Source organism: Coturnix japonica, chromosome 1 (assembly GCF_001577835.2).
Source record: "Coturnix japonica isolate 7356 chromosome 1, Coturnix japonica 2.1, whole genome shotgun sequence".
Classification (NCBI taxonomy): Eukaryota; Metazoa; Chordata; class Aves; order Galliformes; family Phasianidae; genus Coturnix; species Coturnix japonica.
Genome location: NC_029516.1, coordinates 128,963,780 through 128,983,125, shown reverse-complemented (window position 1 = coordinate 128,983,125; position 19,346 = coordinate 128,963,780). Strand labels below are relative to the sequence as shown.

Here is a 19,346-nt window from a genome sequence, read left to right as displayed (position 1 = left end):
CACACACACAAAAAGAAACTACAGGGGGATGCCAAACACTCGTTTCAGAAAACCTCCTGTTGGTTGTGTTTGACACTCTTCCCTCCACTATAATGCCAACCTCAGAAGCACAGTATCTGTTACTAAAGAGTATTCACATTGATCAGCATTGTAAGCCAGAGACAACGATCCTATTCTTTATAGATATAATTTGTAATAATAGATTTTTGAAGGCTTCCTGATTCCCTGATTACTTTCAAAACTAAGCCACCGGCAACACTTAAAGTTATAGAGAAACACAATCCCTGCAAAAGGTCACAGACAGTGGAGCGAGCAGCCTTATAAAAAAGGGAAGAAGAGAAATCCATAATAGCACAGGTTTACAGCATCTACCTAGAAATTACTTGATTATTTGTGTGCTACAAAATAGAACTTAAACACATGGATTTTGCTGAAACTGGACTCAAAAAGGGATTATGGGTAATTGTCAGCAGGCAAGGTATCAAGTGTACTTGTGAAGTATGTCATTCACATGAAGTGTCACAGTCACAGAAAAGATATTAAAAAGGCATTCCAATATCTGGTAGGGCATTCCATGGTCTGAGTTTAGCTGGCTCATCCAGATGTCTTCTCATTGTGGATGGAGCTACATGTTGAGCTTTATCCGCTTGCAATGATTCAGTTCAGAACCAGCCACGCACCAGGACGCCACTTGCTGTGAGCTGATCCACAGACACTGCAGAGGGGAAGTCTGGCAAGGATAAATTGCTCAACTGCACTCAGGACTCAGTCACAACACCTGTGAGGATCTGGCTATGTCGTCTTACTCTTGTTAACTGGTGGTTTGCCGCCATTCATTATTGCAGACGCACTTGTGCTTTTACTTGGAGTTACCCCAGCCTTTGGCACTGTTTCTCCAATATCATGCAAAGATGGTTCTCGATACATGGCAACTGAAAAGAGAGAAGAAGAGAAAGAGAAAGAGAAAGAGAAAGAGAAAGAGAAAGAGAAAGAGAAAGAGAAGAGAAAGAGAAGAGAAAGAGAAGAGAAAGAGAAGAGAAAGAGAAGAGAAAGAGAAGAGAAAGAGAAGAGAAAGGAGAGGAGAGGAGAGGAGAGGAGAGGAGAGGGGAGGGAGGGAGGAGGAGAAGAAGGAGAGGAGAGGAGAGGAGAGGAGAGGAGAGGAGAGGAGAGGAGAGGAGAGGGAGAGGAGAGGAGAGGAGAGGAGAGGAGAGGAGAGGGAGAGGAGAGGAGAGGAGAGAGAGAGAGGAGAAGAGAAGAGAGAAGAGAGAGAAGAGAAGAGAAGAGAAGAGAAGAGAAGAGAGAGAGAAAGAGGAGAGAAGGAGAAGAGAAGAGAGAAGAGAAGAAGAAAAAAGGAAAAAAAAATGAAAGGAAAGGAAAGGAAAGGAAAGGAAAGGAAAGGAAAGGAAAGGGGAAAGGAAAGGAAAGGGGAAAGGAAAGGAAAGGGGAAAGGAAAGGAAAGGAAAGGAAGGAAAGGAAAGGAAAGGAAAGGAAAGCAAGGGAAAGAAAGGAAAGGAAAAGGAAAGGAAGGAAAGGAAAGGAAAGGAAGAAGGAAGGAAGGAAAGACAATTGTTAAGAGCACATCTCATTTAAGAACATATCTCAAACAGAATTATCTACAATAACTAATATTTTAATATACTCCATGTTTCTCGAATGATGGGAAACTATTTAGTCTCACAGTTACTTTGCATGACTGATATCTTTGTTTGACACTCTGAACTCACTTCTACCATATCTCTTAAAAACAGCAGGAGACTATACTCGTCTGCTAAAAGGAACTACAGAAGCCTCAGAAACTACAAAATACAGTCATGTATGTATATGAAGCAGTCATGTATATGAGACAGACACAAGAATATACATATATTTTTATGTACTCATTTTATGTATTTTATGACTTTTTAGTGGTAAAATATGAGTTATCTGGATGTAAGTGCCCTTTTTTTAGCCCTACACTGCAAGACAGGGCTTGAGTCCATCTCATCTGTACATCTGGTTCCCAAGTCCGAGAAGCATGGTTATAACATCTTCTGATTATAGTTGAAGAAGTGTTTGGGACTGTCCTACAGAGTCCACATGAAATTTGGGGGTTTGGTTCTTCCTTTTCAAAAAAGTATGCAGTAGACACTAAGCTACACTGAATGCAGTGCAGAAAGCTCCAAACTAAACTACTAACTGAATTTTTAGATGAATTAAAAGCTTGCCCCTGGGTTTCAGTCCCTATGTAACCAGTTTAAATCCTTTGAGGGAAATATATGCGTTCAATTACACAGTTCCAGCTTTCTTAATGATTAATGCTCTTGGATAATTCAATTCCATTTTCCATGTCAGTGAGTCAGGTACTATTTCCACTTACACCTAACTTCAGTAGCCTTTATTTATATCAGAGCTCTGTTAAAAGAGATATCAAAGCAGCCAAAGGAATTAATCATCGCACTGAATTTGGGTTTCACTCTGTGCTGCCACTGAGAGCACAAACCCTTAATCATTTGGCTTATTAAAGTAGGAGGCAGGAGCATCAAAGAACTGGCACTGGTCTTCAGTAGTGTGGGGTTTTCATAAGAGATATAGAATTTGATAACTAATAAACACTTGTTCTAACATTTCCAGTAACATAATCTAAATTCTTTTATGGCATATGAAAGTCTAAAATTAAATATCTTTTCTAGAGTATCTAAAGCTGGTTATGATTTTTGTCTTCAGGGTGTGACCCCAGAAATGTGTTAGGAACACTTTTCTTTGCTGCTGAGTTAAGAATTTGATGAAGTAACAGTACAACCTACAAAAATATTAAGTCAAATACTATGAGATAAAAATACAAGGAGTTATATATCAGAGCTGTAATATTTTAAGATTCTCATAGGCAATGTAAAAAAACTTATTTCTGTGCTAGGCCTGAGAAATTTTGAAAGCATTTGACTCCAAATGTTAACGAAAATGTTTGTTTCCTTTCTAATGAATGGATTTTTACCTTAAAAATGCATTGTGTTATGACGCTATGTTTTAATATAAAGAGTCTGACTTATAAAATATCAGTAGTGTTGAAAGCTTGTGAAAATACAAAAACATTGTGAAACAAGGGAAGAACAAAGACATCACCCTGAGTTCAGACTTAAAGTTAAAAAAAGCATTGTTCAGAGTTTCATAATAAAGGAACAATCTAACATTAATAAACTCATCCTCTAATCAAAACTTCTAAAGTTAAAATGTTAGGGAAAGAAAAGAAAAAGAACTGGACTGTTAACTAAAACATTATTAGTGTGTTATTTTAGATGCTAACTAAGTAGGTAATTTTTAGAATGACTGAGCTATGTGTAGCTCAGTGAAATTTGGAGAGCTGAGAGGACATGACACAAAAAGTGACGTACGTTAGAGATGGCCTGCAGAATAAATAGATAGGACATAGATAGATCAATCATAATCCAGGAGAAAAGCAAATGTGTTTTCCAAGGAATGTGTGACATCATTTTAGTATGTAAGGTTAGTACAACTTATTTTTTCTTGCATCTACCTCGCTTCAACTGTCAAGTTATGTGCATCACATCAGCTGGCTAAGTAATAAAGTATGATCTGTTTTATAAACAGACCTTTGTGTTTTGCATTAGAAAGCTTTTATCTTGAAATACACTTCCTCCATTCCATTTATAACTCTGAATTATCCCACAATGTCCATCTTTCCTTCTGATTGCAAGACTCATAACACTTTTTGCTGCTAGCAAGAGAATATCTTAAAGCTGGCAGAATACATACCCACAAAAGATTTCTTTTCTTGTAAAATGACCTCCTAATCCCTCCAAAGAAAGCTTTTAGATATGCCCTTTCTAGCAACACTATGCACTATGTACAAAACTGCTCTGTGAATCCTGGGAACTGTCATTTAGAGCAGCTTCTGTGCACGGCGCACACATTCATATAGGTTAATTTAGAAACCATTCCTTTTACTCTCCCTGAGATTTATAGGAGGATCTGCCAGTGATGGACTGCATCTCACCTTCCAATGGCTTGGGTAGAAAATGAGCTGCTGGTTTTGTTTTCTTGACTCTGTTTCCTTTCATGACCTGCCCTTCCTTGTTCAGACCCAAGAACCAGGCCCTTCCGGACTCCTGTTGTCTGTAGAGCATGGATGAGTAGATTACATAATAATTTTCAAAAACAGACTCCTTGAATTTGCACTCCGGTGTAAAAAGTTCCTGTGGGAGGAAAGGTAAGCATTAAATGGCATCTTTAAATTGCTGCTTCTGCTTAGTTTAATATATGACGTTTAATAACGTTCTGTTATGAGACCAGAAGATCTATCATCTTCCTATAGCTGACCTCCAGGTAAAGTTATTTCACCTCTCACCACCTCTCTTTCCCCATCTGTTCAACAAGGATAGTATATTTTGAAATTACAAAAGAAGAGACACAACCATAAAAACAGTATTTAAAATACAGGCATAATTATTCTCATGTTCTTCTGAAAGATTATCCTTGTTTTTCTTGATTTAGAATGTCTGTGCTAAAATAAATAAATAAATAAATAAATAAATAAATAAAATTGATCAAAAACTATTTTTTAGCTTTTACATACTTGGTAGGTGCAATAAAAGCAATAAATGAAATAACAAATATATACTGCTTAAAAATAGCTGTTAATAACATTTAAAACTATATAATTTGCTAGAGTAGGCATGGCTTGAAAAACCATAGGAAAGTGCTGTTTTGATGTACAAATTCCTGTACAAAGAATGCTACTCCATTTTCCATGACTTTCTCAGCATTCACCCCACTATTGCTTATGTTTCTAGAAGTCACATTCACTAACAGAACTACTGTACTGAATGCTTTATTAAGGTGTAACTTGAGCACAAACTTCTAGAACCCAACAGCCAAATTTGTATGATTTTAAATAACACAAGTGAACAGTAATAGAAGTGTGAACGTATATTATAAAGAAAAAAAAAAAAAAAAGCAAGTAATAAGCAAATAAATTACCTTTTCTTTTCAAAGATGACAAAAAATATTGTACTTTGTATCATGACAAAATAGGATTATGTGTGAGTGTAGAATGATTTTCAGTGATTGGACATGTCTGTTGAAACCTGTGAACGATAATCCCATCATAAAAGGAGGAGGTGGAAGTGGGAAAGGGGAAGGCAACTTGCTAAAACTTCACAAATCTCTTAGCCCTAAATCTGTTTCTTTTTGTATTTATATTTCTTTCAGTTACCTCTCCCAAGAATTAAAATTCTGGAAATATCATCTATTTGCACTTTTCCATTCAAATTAACTTTGTTTGCTTGTTTGTGTGTTTGTTTTGTTTTTACTACTGACCCTGCACAATACAGAGAGTTAACTCTCTGAAGGTGTTTTCTGGGTCTCTATTTCAGACCCAGCTGCCTCTATAGTGTAAGGATTTCACAGCTGTTTTTGCCTCCACAGGTTTCCTTTTTGGAAAACAAAGTCTTTAAAGACACAGATCCCCAAAGCAAAGATGGAAATACTTTATCTGTAGTACACGTCAATCCACGTACCATAAAGTTCTCTTCTTACGTTAAGTGGCATACAGTATTCACATTGATATGGCTTACATTACCACTTGTAAACAAAGCTGTCTTACCTTATGCCAGGTATACTAATAGCTTTTTCAACTATGGAGTATTTTTTAACCTTGAAAAAATAGAATTGGTGCATCTTCTTCAAAAGCATACTAACAGCAGTATTTACTGCAGCAGTTGGGAAATAACCTGGAAACCTGCCTTAAATCAGGTGGCTTTCTCTGTATGAGCAACTACACTTAAGTGCCTCCAGGTCACACTCATTTACAGATGCAAAAGAAATTTTCTGATGTGTGCAAAGGCCATATTTTTGCATCACCTATGTGTGCAGCTATATTTATATACACATACAGCAATGCAAATACAGTCTGAACTAGAAGTCCTGAAAACTAATGAGAGGAAATTTCTTAACGGCATCTTCTTTGCATCAGAGTTTTTCTCCCTGTGTTCCAAGACGTCTGCTGTTTGTGCTGCTCTCCTTCCCCTTATGCTGATTTCAAACCACGTCAGGGCTCAAGGAGACTCAAAGCCACAATGCAGGGTGGTAGGCTAGAGGGAATGCCTGCTGAACCCTCGCACAGGCATTTACATGCAAGTCATGTTCCTCAGCTGTTGAAACGGCAGATGCTAATCAGGAGTTGCCTACATTGACTACACAGATCTCCTCATTACCTGCTTCACTGCAAAAGCTTCCCCCTGTGCTTCACACTACATTTTAGTTCCTTGTAAAGCTCAATTACCATAAACACTACTTACCCAATAGCCACTTTTTGCTATAAACAGAAGCTATTTGTAATTCTCAGCTCCTCTATTCTAGAGATGGTTGGCTGCCCGTGAGTGGTATTTCTATGTTTTTCCAAACAATATCCATTAGGATACTTAAACAATATTCCTTAAAACAGTAACTCGTCTCTGAATCAAACTCAGTTGTTCCCTCCTTCTTTTCTTTGGCATGTACAACAGTTTCTCTGACTGCACAGAAGACAAAACTTCAGTTATTTTGCTCTACCAAGTCAAAAAAAACCATAACACCCTATTTCAATACAATTGAATCCAGTCCACTCCTGGATGCAGGCTGACAGCACAAACTGGCATCACTACTATTTTGTAGTTATAAAAGCAAAGTAACAGTCTTGTTTGTTTGTTTTGTTTTTTTGTTTTTGTTTTGTTTTTGTTTTTGTTTTTGTTTTTGCTATTGATTGGTTGTTTTTCTTTTATGAAGGAAGAGTCAAATGTGTTCTTTATGAAGGAAGAGTCAAACGTGAATGACAGAATCCTACTCCAAATTATTTTAGCTATTCTATTCCAGATGGCTTTGTACTATAGAAACTTTGGACAGAGCTTGCATTTGTCCAGTGTAAGGATGCGATTCTGCCCAGGACAAAATCAATCAAACAGTCATTTAAATATATACTACTCTAAAGCACACTAATAGTTCCAGCGCTGTGGAAAGAGAGTACTCATGAATTAAATTTAGGCACATGTTGGTGACAATACTGGAATATAGCCACTGATTCCTCTGAGAATTACTCTGGAAAGAGCTTCTGGAATAAGCACCTTCCATGAGAGGAATATGTCTAACAGTGATTTCTGCTTTGATACAGACAATATCTTATATGGCTGAATAAGCTGTTAACACCCAGATTTTCTCCAGTAAATATGGCACCTAAAGCACTGCTTCTGCATGTACCTAGTCCAAATCTAGCTCTATGCAGCTAAATCTTAATCTAGTAAGAACTCAGAAAATGTGCATCATGGGCTAACTGCACTGCCTTTAAAAAGTCATCTACATTCCATTGTATTTGAAGTCACTGTTAGAAGAAAAGGCTGTACAATAGCATTTTACATTTTGCCAGTGGTGAGAGCATTCTCCTAGGCTACCTGCCTATTTGTATTGAGGCAGAAGAAATTATACTTATATACCTTATATATATCTTATATATATATAAGAGAATATATATATATATTATATATATATATATATACATACACACACACACATATATAAGAGAATATATATATATATATATATAAAATACATATAATATATATCTTATATATCTTCACGTGGCTGAGCTGAATCATTTAGATCTTCCTTTCAAGAACAACATCTTCAGTTTTAATTGCAGGACAATTTTTCAAATTTGTATTAGGAAGTCTATGTATTGCAGAACCAGATGTGACTTGCAAACAAGAACTTGTGCTCAGGATTTTTCTTCCAAGGTCAGTGCCCAGATTTAACATGAAATCTTACCTAAACGTTGGTTTACTACTGTCAAAGAAACATCTGAAAAATAAAGTACATGCCAAATGCCAAATTCCAAAATCCCAGGATAGAACTCTGGCTATAAATTTCAATCATATATGGCCTCCTGGGACCTAGGGAGGAGAAGGATGGATTAAATTGTGACTTGCTGGGAAGAACTACCACTTGGACATTTGTGCTAGCTTACTAACAAGATATTGCTTGATGAGTCCTATTTGGAGATGTTATAATTCTCCTGGAAGCTGTAGAGTTAATAAGTATCACAGCAAGTGGGTTCCCCTCTTGGGATCAAAAAGTTTTACCCTTGGGGAGACCTTAGTTTTGGGACTCCCACAGATGTTTCTAAAACTTATAGTTGTAGTATTATATAACATGTAGGATGTAGGTCACTCCAAAAGTAATGCCTCTTATTTATTTATATAGAAACTATAACAAAAACAAAGAATACAAAAACATTATTTTATAAAGTATATTCTCTGCTACAAAATACTATTTTTCAACATCATCACCACCATTAGCTATGCATTTTTGTCAGTGATGAAATGCATGCCTTGCTCATAAAAATCCAGACCAGTGGAGGTAACCCACTGTTTCACAGCTGCTATAACTGTATCACTGCTAGGAAACTGTTACCCATACAGTCCATCTTTCATTGGCCCAAACAGATGGAAGTCAGAAGGCACAAACTTGGGACTATACGGTGAGCATAGCAGGACAGTCCAGCCAAGACTGGCAATGCGCTTCACAGTCTTCACATGGGTATGGGGTCTGGTCTTATCCTATTTCAAGAGAAAGGTTACTTTCTTGCTAGTGTGAATCTGGAAGTTCAAGCCTTCTGCTTAGCATCACAGTGTAGCTGTCATAGTTGATGGTTTTTCCATGTTCTGGGAAATTCAGAAGGATCACCCCTTTCCTATCCAAAAGACACTGCACATTACTTCATCTGCTGAGGTCTGCCTTTTGAACTTTTTATTTGATGGGAAATTCATGTTGCCACTCCATGAACTGCTGTTTTGGTTATAGCTCATAGTAGTGACATCACGTCATCACTGGTGATGATGTGATCCAGGACATTATCACTTTCAGCTCTGTATTGGTTCAGTAGATCCTGACAGACTTGAATGAAGCTTTTCAGGTCTCTGGCTGCAGATTGTGCCTGAGCCTGCTGCTGCCTTTGGGGCAGCAGGGGTAACACCTGCATGAAGTGTGAGCAGGTGGAATGAGCTGCTCCATGGCACTAAGAAGAAAACACAACAGTAAGACAAACTCAAGGAGTTTGCCAGGTGAGAAACAGCCAGCCTAATCAAGCACATTAAAAAATCCTGATTATTGATATATTTCAGAACACAATACCAGCTTTAATCCTGTTTTGATCCTACTTATTATTTGCACTTATAAATCAAGGTGGTGAAACAAGACATCTGTGCTTTGAAAGCACAGATCTGCCTGATAGGAACAGCTTACCATTTGTACAAAGACAGGGTATAAGGAAACAAAACATTCCAGAAATGATCTCAGTATACTATTATTGGGTTATCAGACATTTTTGGTAGGTAGGATGACAAATGAGAGACTGTAGAAAAGACAACACTAGTTTTGCAGATGCTTATGGCTAACTGACTTCTGCCAAATGAGAAAAGCACCACAGAGTATACACAGAGGTATTTTGGGTGGTGTTAAAGGAGGAAGTGACATTTTGATAGCAGATAATAAGGTTGGAAATGACTCATGAAGAAGGACCTTAAAATTAAAGAGAAGCAGACTGTGTTTAATGAGGAGAAGGCATTCAACAGAGAAGAGAAATACAGTTAAAATATTGAAGCTGGGAACTGTACTTTGTGGCAGCCCTCTGAAGAGAAACAGTGGGGGTGGTGCTGAATTTATCGATGAAGGAGGGGAAGATGCTGGATGAACCAAGATGTGAAACGATGATACCCCAGACAACAGATGCAGCATTGTAGAAGGGTATAAAGTGAAGCCATGGACACATTCAAGCAGCAGGAATGGTGAGATTCTGAGGCTTCACCTGCACATGAGAACTGGAAAATACCTGTATTGGTATATCTCTGACTTTCTGAACACTGAATTAGATGAGTTAGGCAGGTGTCATGCAAGATGCCTATTTGACAGATGCCTATACAAGAGAACAAAAGAGACACCCAAGAATCCCCATCAGTACCCCCAGCATTTAAGCTAGCCAAAGCATACAGTTCAAAATCATCTTGTTCAGGAACTCCTCTTCAAATAGCCCCAAATTCATCAATGTATGCATATTTTCTTGAAAGATAAGTTGATTAAACAGTCCCTGTATTTTAGAAGATACTGCTGATCTGGGCCTATAAGTTCCCTAATACAGACTTCAATTTTAAACGCAGCAACAATTGCAAGCAATGTTAGCAGAATTTTCTAAGTGCAAACTAACAGTGGAATATACTGAAGAACAGGAAGATTCCAGGAGACTTTAGATGCTGTACTGTGAACTTTGCAGTACCATTACTAACAAAGCTTCAAAAAAAGAGGCAGTAATAGCTGAACCTGCCAATCTTATAAGCATACTGTGAAAGAAGCAAATGCTCAGAAGTCTGTGCACGCAAATTTCAGTCTTTATACAGAAAATTTCCTTAATATATTCTAACAGTGAGAGAACATCAATGTTGGCTTTACAAAGCTAATGTTGCTTCTGTTCTCTGTAAGATTCCTAATACATGTACTTATCTATTTAAGCAAAGCAACACAGGACTTGATATCATGCAGAAAAGAAACAATGATCCTGCTGGTTAAAGAATCATTGAGAATGCAATAAAGACAAAAGTCTTTATACTAGCTATAATTCCTGTTTCCCTTCTTGGATTTGAAAAGACCCATCAATGTGACCCCACAACTTCGGACTAAATTTAGGTAAAACTTAATAAAAACCAATGTTCTTGCAAATATTAACACTGAGGAAGCAGGAGGAAAACTTCAGATTTTTCCCAGAGGTTTTTGGGAGTGCTCCTCCAAGAAGGTAATGTGGCTAAAAGCCCAGCTGAAGTGCCTCTATACCAATGCATGCAGCATGGGAGATGAGCAGGAGGAACTGGAAACCATGGTGCAGTTTGAGAACTACAATCTTATTGCTATCATGGAGACAAGGAGAGATGATTCACATAACTGAAATGCACTGACTGAGGGCTATGAGCTTTTTAGAAGGGATGGGTAGGGTAGAAAATTGGAGGAGTTGCCCTCTATGTTAAGAAGTGAATAGACTGTGAAGAGCTGCCCCTGAGAAACAAACATGAACAGGTTGAGTATTGAGGAACTTCATTGCAGTCTTCCAGTACTTGAACGGCTCTTACAAAAAGGAGGGAGACTGACTTTTTGCTCTGTCTGATAGTGATAGAACAAGTGGGAATGGCTTTAAACTGAAAGAGGGGAGATTTAGGTTTGAAATTAGGAAGAAATCTTTTACTCAGAGGGTGATGTGGCATTGGAACAGGTTACCCAAAAAGGTTGTAGATGCCTCATCTCTGGAAGCATTCAAAGACAGGTTGGATGAGATCCTGAGCAGCCTAACAGAGTAGCTAGCAACTCTTCCCATAGCAGGGACACTGGAACTAGATGATCTTTAATTTCTGCTCCACGCTAAGCCATTCTATGATTCTATGATTCTGTGAACTGGCACTCTAATTAAGCAGAGTTATGACTGGTAATTTTAACAATATGACAGTTCTATTATTCATGCACATTCATGAGCATCTACAATAAGGCTGCAAATAACAGGCCCATAGCATGCACAAAATTGCAAAAAAATAGTTTAGACAGATTTTTGTGTGTTAAAGATGGTATTGATTGCAGCCTGACTTTGGCTTCATCTTCTATCCAGATTGGAACAGAATGCAAAGCAGTTTGGATTATAAAGACTTCCTTGTTTCATAACAAAGAAATTGTTTTCCTTATGACCAGTAGCAATGATTGTATTAAAATAACACTGATTACAGGCAACAACGTCTTGTAAGCAAAGCATTGCACATGGCCATCAATTTCATAAACTTACTCCTTGCAAGACTAAACAAAGATGTCAGATAAAAGTGTATTTTAAATAATAACTTCAAGAATGATCTCCAGTTCCTGCTTATAGAGACCAACAGAACTCTCTCTCACTCTCTTCCACCCATCCACATAGAATTAATATGATATCACAAGCAGTGCTAAGATATTTACATTCTTCTGATTGATACCTACATTTCAGAGTCATTGACTCAGTGGGATATAGATGAAATAGAACAAAGTTTTCTTGATGCAAATTATATGTTATTTATACAGTTTGTCTCCAAAAGTGAACTAATGTTTTTGAAATGAAGCCCATAATGTAGATCTGAATCATGAATTTCACATTAAAAGTAAGCAAGTCAAGGCTGTTTAAGTTCAAAGATATCTGAAAGAACATTTAGGGGAGCAGTCTCAAAAATTAACTGAGTTTGTGGTTTCTACATGCCAAAACTTGAATACTTAAAAAAAACTGATAAAAAAGTGTTACCTCAATTGAATAAGAGAAGCAAAATGAAAACTTATGATAAATCAAATTAGTAAATACTTGTTTAGAATGGGCTGCAGCCCACCCACAGCCATCACACACTATAACGTGGTTATGCATAACATCTTCCTTCAACCCCACAGACATATAAAGAGTGAGGTGACATTACTTTTCTGCTTCAGTTCTTCTCTGAACTTTCACAGAAATGTCTACTCACTTTCTTGAGAATGATCCTGGCTTTAAAGAAAATGAAGCTAGAATCCTTGCACTAGTGAAATATCTTCTTTCTTTCTCACCTCCCCGCGTAATCCTCAGCACTTACCTTCCCTTAAAATTTAAATTTGGAGTAAAAATCTGCTTTAAGGTTTCAGCTTAAACACCAGCCATAACTCTTTGTTTTATCAACACAAAAAGATATGTTTTATCTCCTGTACAGCATTCTTGTGATTACAGAAATCCAGTATCAGTAAGGCAGGCACAGACTCCAAGTCATGACTAAGAGAAATAGTGTGCATTGTAGGGAATGTTTTCTTCTGCTGTAGTTATGGAACATTTCAGAGAAGAACATGAATAAACCAACTTGTCTTTCTCCCGGTTTTGAAATAACTTTATCCAGACACTTCAAACCTCATCCCAAGCACCTCAAAGAATATAAAACATCATGAAAACATGCAGAATTTTAAAAGAACCAAATACCAAGAAAATTCCTAAGGAGGATAATGGTTTCTCTGTAGTTCCCATTAATGAAATCTCTGCTCTTCTGCAGTGTACCATAACGCTGGATAAATAACACTGGATAATAATAAAAAGTTTTCACCATTGCTTGACTAGTATATTATCAACATTAACTGTCTACTATTGTGTAATGTCATCTGGACAGTACATTTTCATATACATACCCCTCCTCAAGTATAATATTATGATGATTCCATAGCTATCTTCAAATGTAAAAGTAAACATAGATAGATGGGAAAATTGTGAGGTGTTTTATAAGATATACTTCAGACTCTTTCAGTTCTTTGTGTTCCCTCCAGAAGATGTGTGAATTTATAAGTTTTAAATGGGTGTGATTTACAAGCTGAGGAGCTAGAAAAAGTTGCAAGAACACTCAAATTATATGAAGTGGCCTACTTTAGTGTACCATTTTTAATTTATTTCCTTTTCTTTACAGTCATGAAATTGTTTTTCTTCTTGTAATCTTTTTGTGATCTCTCAGTGCGTGAATTATTCCAGGACTAAATGATCATCACTTTTAAAAGGTAGTGGCCAGAGTGAATACAAGTCAATTAGTGGAGGATAACTGTATGAGTTTCTTGTTGATGTTCCTTTGTCAAACTTTCCGTTTTCTATGCTGGTGTCCGTAAGGACAATGAGAGAGGTAGGCCCAGAGAAAACTCTATCTGAGGAGACAAAACCATTCTGTAAGAAAAGCTGCAACTGCCCACTGAAGTATTGGAGGCAAAGACAACTTCCTCAGATGTTTCTTACTTAACTCTTATTATGTAGAGTATGTATATTTTTCTCCTAAATACATATTTAGGAGCAGTCCAGCAAAACAGCTTCTTTCACTGTAGCTGCATCTGCTCAGAAGAAGTACCATAGGAGTGAAGTTGTCTATCCTTTAACTAGCTAATAAACAAAAAATCCTATTTTTCTTGCTAATATTTTGCAATCAAACGTCAGAAAATATTTACATACATATAAATGTAACTCATACATTTTCACCAATAGCAGAAAATATGTTTTCACTTAATATACTTCATTTAGAGATACAAAAATATTTTCCTGTTGTTATTTAATTTTCACAGCATCTATGTAGCTGTTATTTCAACTAACCATTTTTAGAAGAATGTTAAAGTGCAGAGATTCAGAGACAAACATTCAAAAGCTGCACAGTAAACCAGTACCAAAGACAAAATAAAATCCATTCTGTCTCCTGTTTTAACTTAACAGTTAATGGGAAATAAAATGTCAGCCACTAAAAGGTATTTTTGGAACGGCATCATGCTGTTAACCAGTCAGAAGTGGTGAAAAGAAACAATTTAGACACTTTAGTGTATATCAATACATGTTTAAAAAGCACAAATTTAATGTACCTCATTAAATAGGAGATGATTATATGCAACTTGTAACATACACCCAGCAGTGATGCTTGTTTTTGTTCTGGATGGGTAACAGTAGGATGATTATGAATACATCCTGATGTTCTGATAAAATTCCTCTTTTAGCAACAAGCTTATGAAGGCTGATTATGAACAATGTGAATGTATAGATGTCTGTCAAGAATCATAAAAGAATAAAAATCAGAACGGTAGCAAAGGGTTAGAGCTTATTATTTGTTTCAGTGTTACTATATATGTGGTTGATGTGAAAAAAAAAAAAAAAAGGAAATAGTTTTCTAAATAGCACTCATAACAACAATAAACAAAGCAAGATTTTAAGAAATAACTGCAGGCAATTGAGTGGTAATCAATGCCACTATTTGCTCAAGGTTTTAGAAATCTGACTTGTCTCCAATGAAATCAGTTAGCACCCTGCTCTCAAGCCTCTACCTAACTCGCTGTCTGTCACAGCATGTACCTATAACCGTCATGTAGAAAATCAAAGCTTAATATTGAAGGGATAACAACATATTGATCATAGGACAGTTTTAATCTAGTCATAAAGAATCCTGAAGTACAAGAAGAGATGTATAAATTTCTAAATTTTAACCCTTCCAATCTACTAATCAGAGAATGTAGATTGCAAAAGGGAAGAAAGAAGAACCTCTTTTTTTTTTTTTTTTTGGCATCTACAAAACTCTAATAGGAGTTTTGTATCTTCCCTACATCCCCTTTTGTGTCCCTCTATGCAGTATTGTTTTCCAGCAGAATTCATCATACAGTACCACACGCACTACAGATTTAGCAAAGAAGCTCAGCTGTGGTGAATATGTTCCAAAGAAAACAATGAGATTTTATAGAAGCCTATGGTTCTCTTTACTACTACTGGGAAATGAATCTACATCACCTGTGTTCCTGAGAAATGAACATGACATTAAGAATACATTTTCTTTTTGACTTGAGTGGCTAGCTGAAAAGATAAATTGATCTAGAAAACATATATCATCACTGAACTGTGTATATAAAAACAGTTGGAGACACAGGATCAGGGTCAAAATTACAATCAACTCAAAAGAGTAAATCGATCTGTAATCCACCTTCAACTGGCAGAGAAAACACAATGAGAGCACGAATAAGGGTGTCCCCTACTAGATCATTTATATGAAGCAGGAGCAAATTCCTGAATGGAAACAAATTACTGGTTTTATGTCTTAAAAATAACCTACTGATGCATAAAGCATGAGAATGAAAACAACAGGCATTTTGAGTTCCAGTTCCATTATAAACCATTCTTCTCTGGCTTCATCAAAGCTGAAGACATATCTCTCTTTCACAAGAAAGGCACATCAAGGCACACTGCAAACAAACACTGTCGTTTATAATTCAGAAATACTGGAAACAGGGTGAAATTGAGAAAGTTACTCTCCTCCGATGTGTGGCAATTCCTCTTAAGCAACTTTGAACTCAGTAGCCAGAGAGCAGTTATTTTAAATGTGGCTTATAGATACAAATTTAACAGATAGCTTTTGTCTCTTCCAACACCAGTTTCATGATAACATTGATAACTTTCCTTTACACTTTTTTTCATGTATTTTAATTTACCTGAACAGCTTCTGTGTTATTACCCGTACTAAAACTTCTGTTTTCTCTTTAGCCAGGCCAGTGAGCTTATGCTCAAGCATGTACTTATGCCAAAGTGCAAATTCTTGTGGCAAGAAACATTCTCCTCGTGTTCTATGCCCACCTGTAGGCTCCTGCACCAGCAGGGAAATTCCAAGTATGAGACACTCACATCTCGCCCTACAAACCTGATTCCTAGCTTTAGTGTAGTAATCAAAGGTAACAGAGATATATCTTTGGATTAACTGCCCATAGGTTCACCAAATTTTTCTGTATTTCTTTTCAGATGATATTCCTTTATGCCATTCCTCTGTGCTTTTTCTTTTAAACTGCCTTGTTGCAAATATGTTCTTATCTTCTGTCCTTCCCAAGGTCTCGCAGACACTTAAAAAAACCAAAGCAAGAAAAGCAAAATGATGACAAAAACAAAAACAGAAGAAAAAAATATCTTGCTATCTTGATAGAAAGGTGACACTAAATATATGCATACATATTCTCATCAGGGAAAAGCAAATGGTGTCCCACCACTAGACCATGCTTTATTTCCTCCAGCACAACTTTCTTTGTAATAACTTTTCCTAGACATGCAAACCAAACTTTTACTGCCATCACATTGTCAAGCATTGGCTGCACTTTTGTCAGACTGTCTCCTTGACTGTGGCTCTTTCTGTCCTTTTTGAATTTGTTGATCAAAGTTCCTTTGTTGCTCATTTCCTTCAAGTCTTTCGAGAGCCTTTTGAACTGTATTTTCTCCTTCTCCCGCAATAATCAAAACATCAGTATATTAAAAATACTGTTACAGGCCATATGAACTCTATTTTCCTGTAAATGTCACATTTTTTACATGTTCTCATGCTCACATACATTGAGGAGTATGTCTGTTTACTGTGGCCTTAAAATGGCATCAAACAAGGCAAATTTTAACTTCTGGCTGACACTTTCTTTCTTTTGAGTTATAAACACACTGCTTTGTTTTCCTCAGTTTTATCTTGATTTACAGTTTGTTTTTTGTTGTTGTTGTTGTTGTTGTTGTTTGTTTTTTCCCTCTGTGCCCCAAAAGCACTGTATTGTATGCCTTCTTAAAACAGATGAAACTATACCTATGTTTTGCTCTTACTCCCATCTGTTTTTTGGTCAGTTATTAACCTGAAAACATTTTATAAGTGGGAGCTGTTTTTCCATAATTTTTATGCACAAACCTTCTTTCTCTTAATTAAGTTTACTAAAAAGATAAAAAGCTATGATTCTGTGGCCTCTAATCAAGAAGAGGTCTCTCTCTCCAAAGAGAATTAGTTTATAAAACTTGTATGCTTTCATATGCCTGCTGACACCTCCATGGAATAGTTTCACATTAATATTATTTCTGTAATGTTCTGTCTCCTCTTTTAAGTTCTAAATGCTTTGCCTTCTACACTATATCCTGACAATTCTAAGATCTAGGGTTTTGTGGCTTTTTGGAATTGGAGATTTTAAAATTTTATTTATTTATTTTGTATGAAACTAATTCAGATTCTAGTAGTCTGTTATTCCTGCCAAATTTAAGCATTCATATATTTTAGCACTAACTGATTGTAAATTTTACAGTTTCAGTACAGAGACAGAAAACCAAATGGATGCTTAATATGAACAATCATTTTGCTCCTACATTACATCATCCTAGGAGTAGAATAGGCCAACAAGAAGACCTTGTGGTTTTGATGCTTAAACAGTACTAATTTTATGAAATAAATTGCTTCATGAAAGGTAAATGTATGAAGAAATTATGTCATGAATCACAACACTATTTTTATAAAGGCCAATTAAAATCAATCACATTAGTTCAGAAATTCCATTTTTTAAAAATTAAGCAACCATGCAGATAAAACACCATTGAGATACCTTTCTGTGCAATTTGTATAATTTTCTTTCCACAGTGAAACAAAGGCTGAATGAGCGGCATGTTTGATGCATCCATAATCTCCAAGTGCTGTGGCCAGGAAAGAACATAGGCAGATTTTAAAAGGCATAAAAATAAAAGTGATTTTTGGAAGAATAATGAGAATTGGCTAAGAAAAGGAACTTTGACCACAAAAAATGTGGAAGATTTTCCTGACTATTTTTTGTGTTAGGCTGTCTTGTTTTCTTTTTTTCTTCTTTGCTCTGTGACTTTTAGCCTGTCAATAGTGGTACTTTGTCCACAACACTTCTATTCATTTGGAAGGATTTTTGATAGCTGCTGAAAAAGAGCACTGAGCTTACAGACTACTACCTATTACTCTGCTCAAATATCTGATTTCTACATTGGGTTGAGTATAAACAAGTGTGGGAAAATAACAGTGAAGAGACAAAGTTTGCTCATACAGAATAGGAACTGCATCAAAACTGAGACAGCAACATAGCTCCTCTTTGGCACTTATGACCTGGTCATCCTTCCTAATGCATTATCTTTCACGTTCAGTATACTTGATAAATCTCAAGGGCAGAGGAGGCAGTTTGGCTGAGGATAAGGGTTTGAGAATTTCCTAGTCAATGAATCATAGAATCACAGAATCATAAAATGGCTTGGGTTTGAAGGAACCCTAAGAATCATCAAGTTCCAACCCCCCTGACACAGGCAGGGCCACCAACCTCCAGACCCAGTACTAGACCAGGTTACCCAGGGTCCCATCCAACGAGGTCTTGAACACCTGCAGAGACAGAGCATCCACAACCCTTCTGTACAGCCTGTTCCAGTACCTCACCACTCTCTTTTTGAAGAACTTTCCCCTGACATCTAGTCTAAATCTTGCCTCCTTGACCTTAAAACTATTCCCCCTTGTCCTATCACTGTCTACCAGTGTAAAAGGTTGATTCTTTTCCTTTTTATAATCCCCTTTTAAAAAGGACTTCTTTCAGTCTTCTCCAGGCTGATCAAGCCCTATTCCCTCAGCCTGTCTTTGTAGGGGAGGTGCTCCATACCTCTAATCATCTTTGTGGCCCTCCTTTGGACCCTCTCCAACAGCTCTCCAAATCTTTCCTGTACTAGGGGCCCAAAGAGAATGGTCATTCCTTGACCATTGCACCAAGTTTTACAGTACTGGGATGCTCTGCTATACGCTGGTTTTGAGGGTGTGGTGGCTCTGCTGCTTCTCAAAAACTTCCAGCCTACAAATTAAACCCTCCCATGGAAAAAAAACAAGGCCATTAGCGCAACACCATCAGCAAATACAGAATTGGAAGCTTAGAATATATCCGCCTATGCCTGCAACAAGTTTTGAAGAATAAGCTTTGTTTCTCTTATCTCATTACACAAGATCAGCAATGAGAAAACAGCCACTGTGAATCATGTT

General features: G+C 36.8%; 1 protein-coding gene across 7 annotated transcripts in view; it reads right to left on the bottom strand.

Annotated features, from left to right (window-relative positions):
* The window catches only part of FGF14 (fibroblast growth factor 14), a 357,381-nt gene that overhangs the window by 5,461 nt on the left and 332,574 nt on the right, over window positions 1–19,346 (bottom strand). For all 7 annotated transcript variants that reach the window (XM_032442013.1, XM_032442012.1, XM_032442015.1 and 4 more), the window contains 2 exons: window positions 3,992–4,190; window positions 1–932 (listed from right to left, as the gene is read on the bottom strand). The exon at window positions 1–932 is cut by the window's left edge. In XM_032442013.1, the coding sequence (XP_032297904.1) occupies window positions 793–932; window positions 3,992–4,190 (339 nt within the window). In that variant the 3' untranslated portion in view covers window positions 1–792. The remainder of the gene's footprint in view (window positions 933–3,991; window positions 4,191–19,346) is intronic.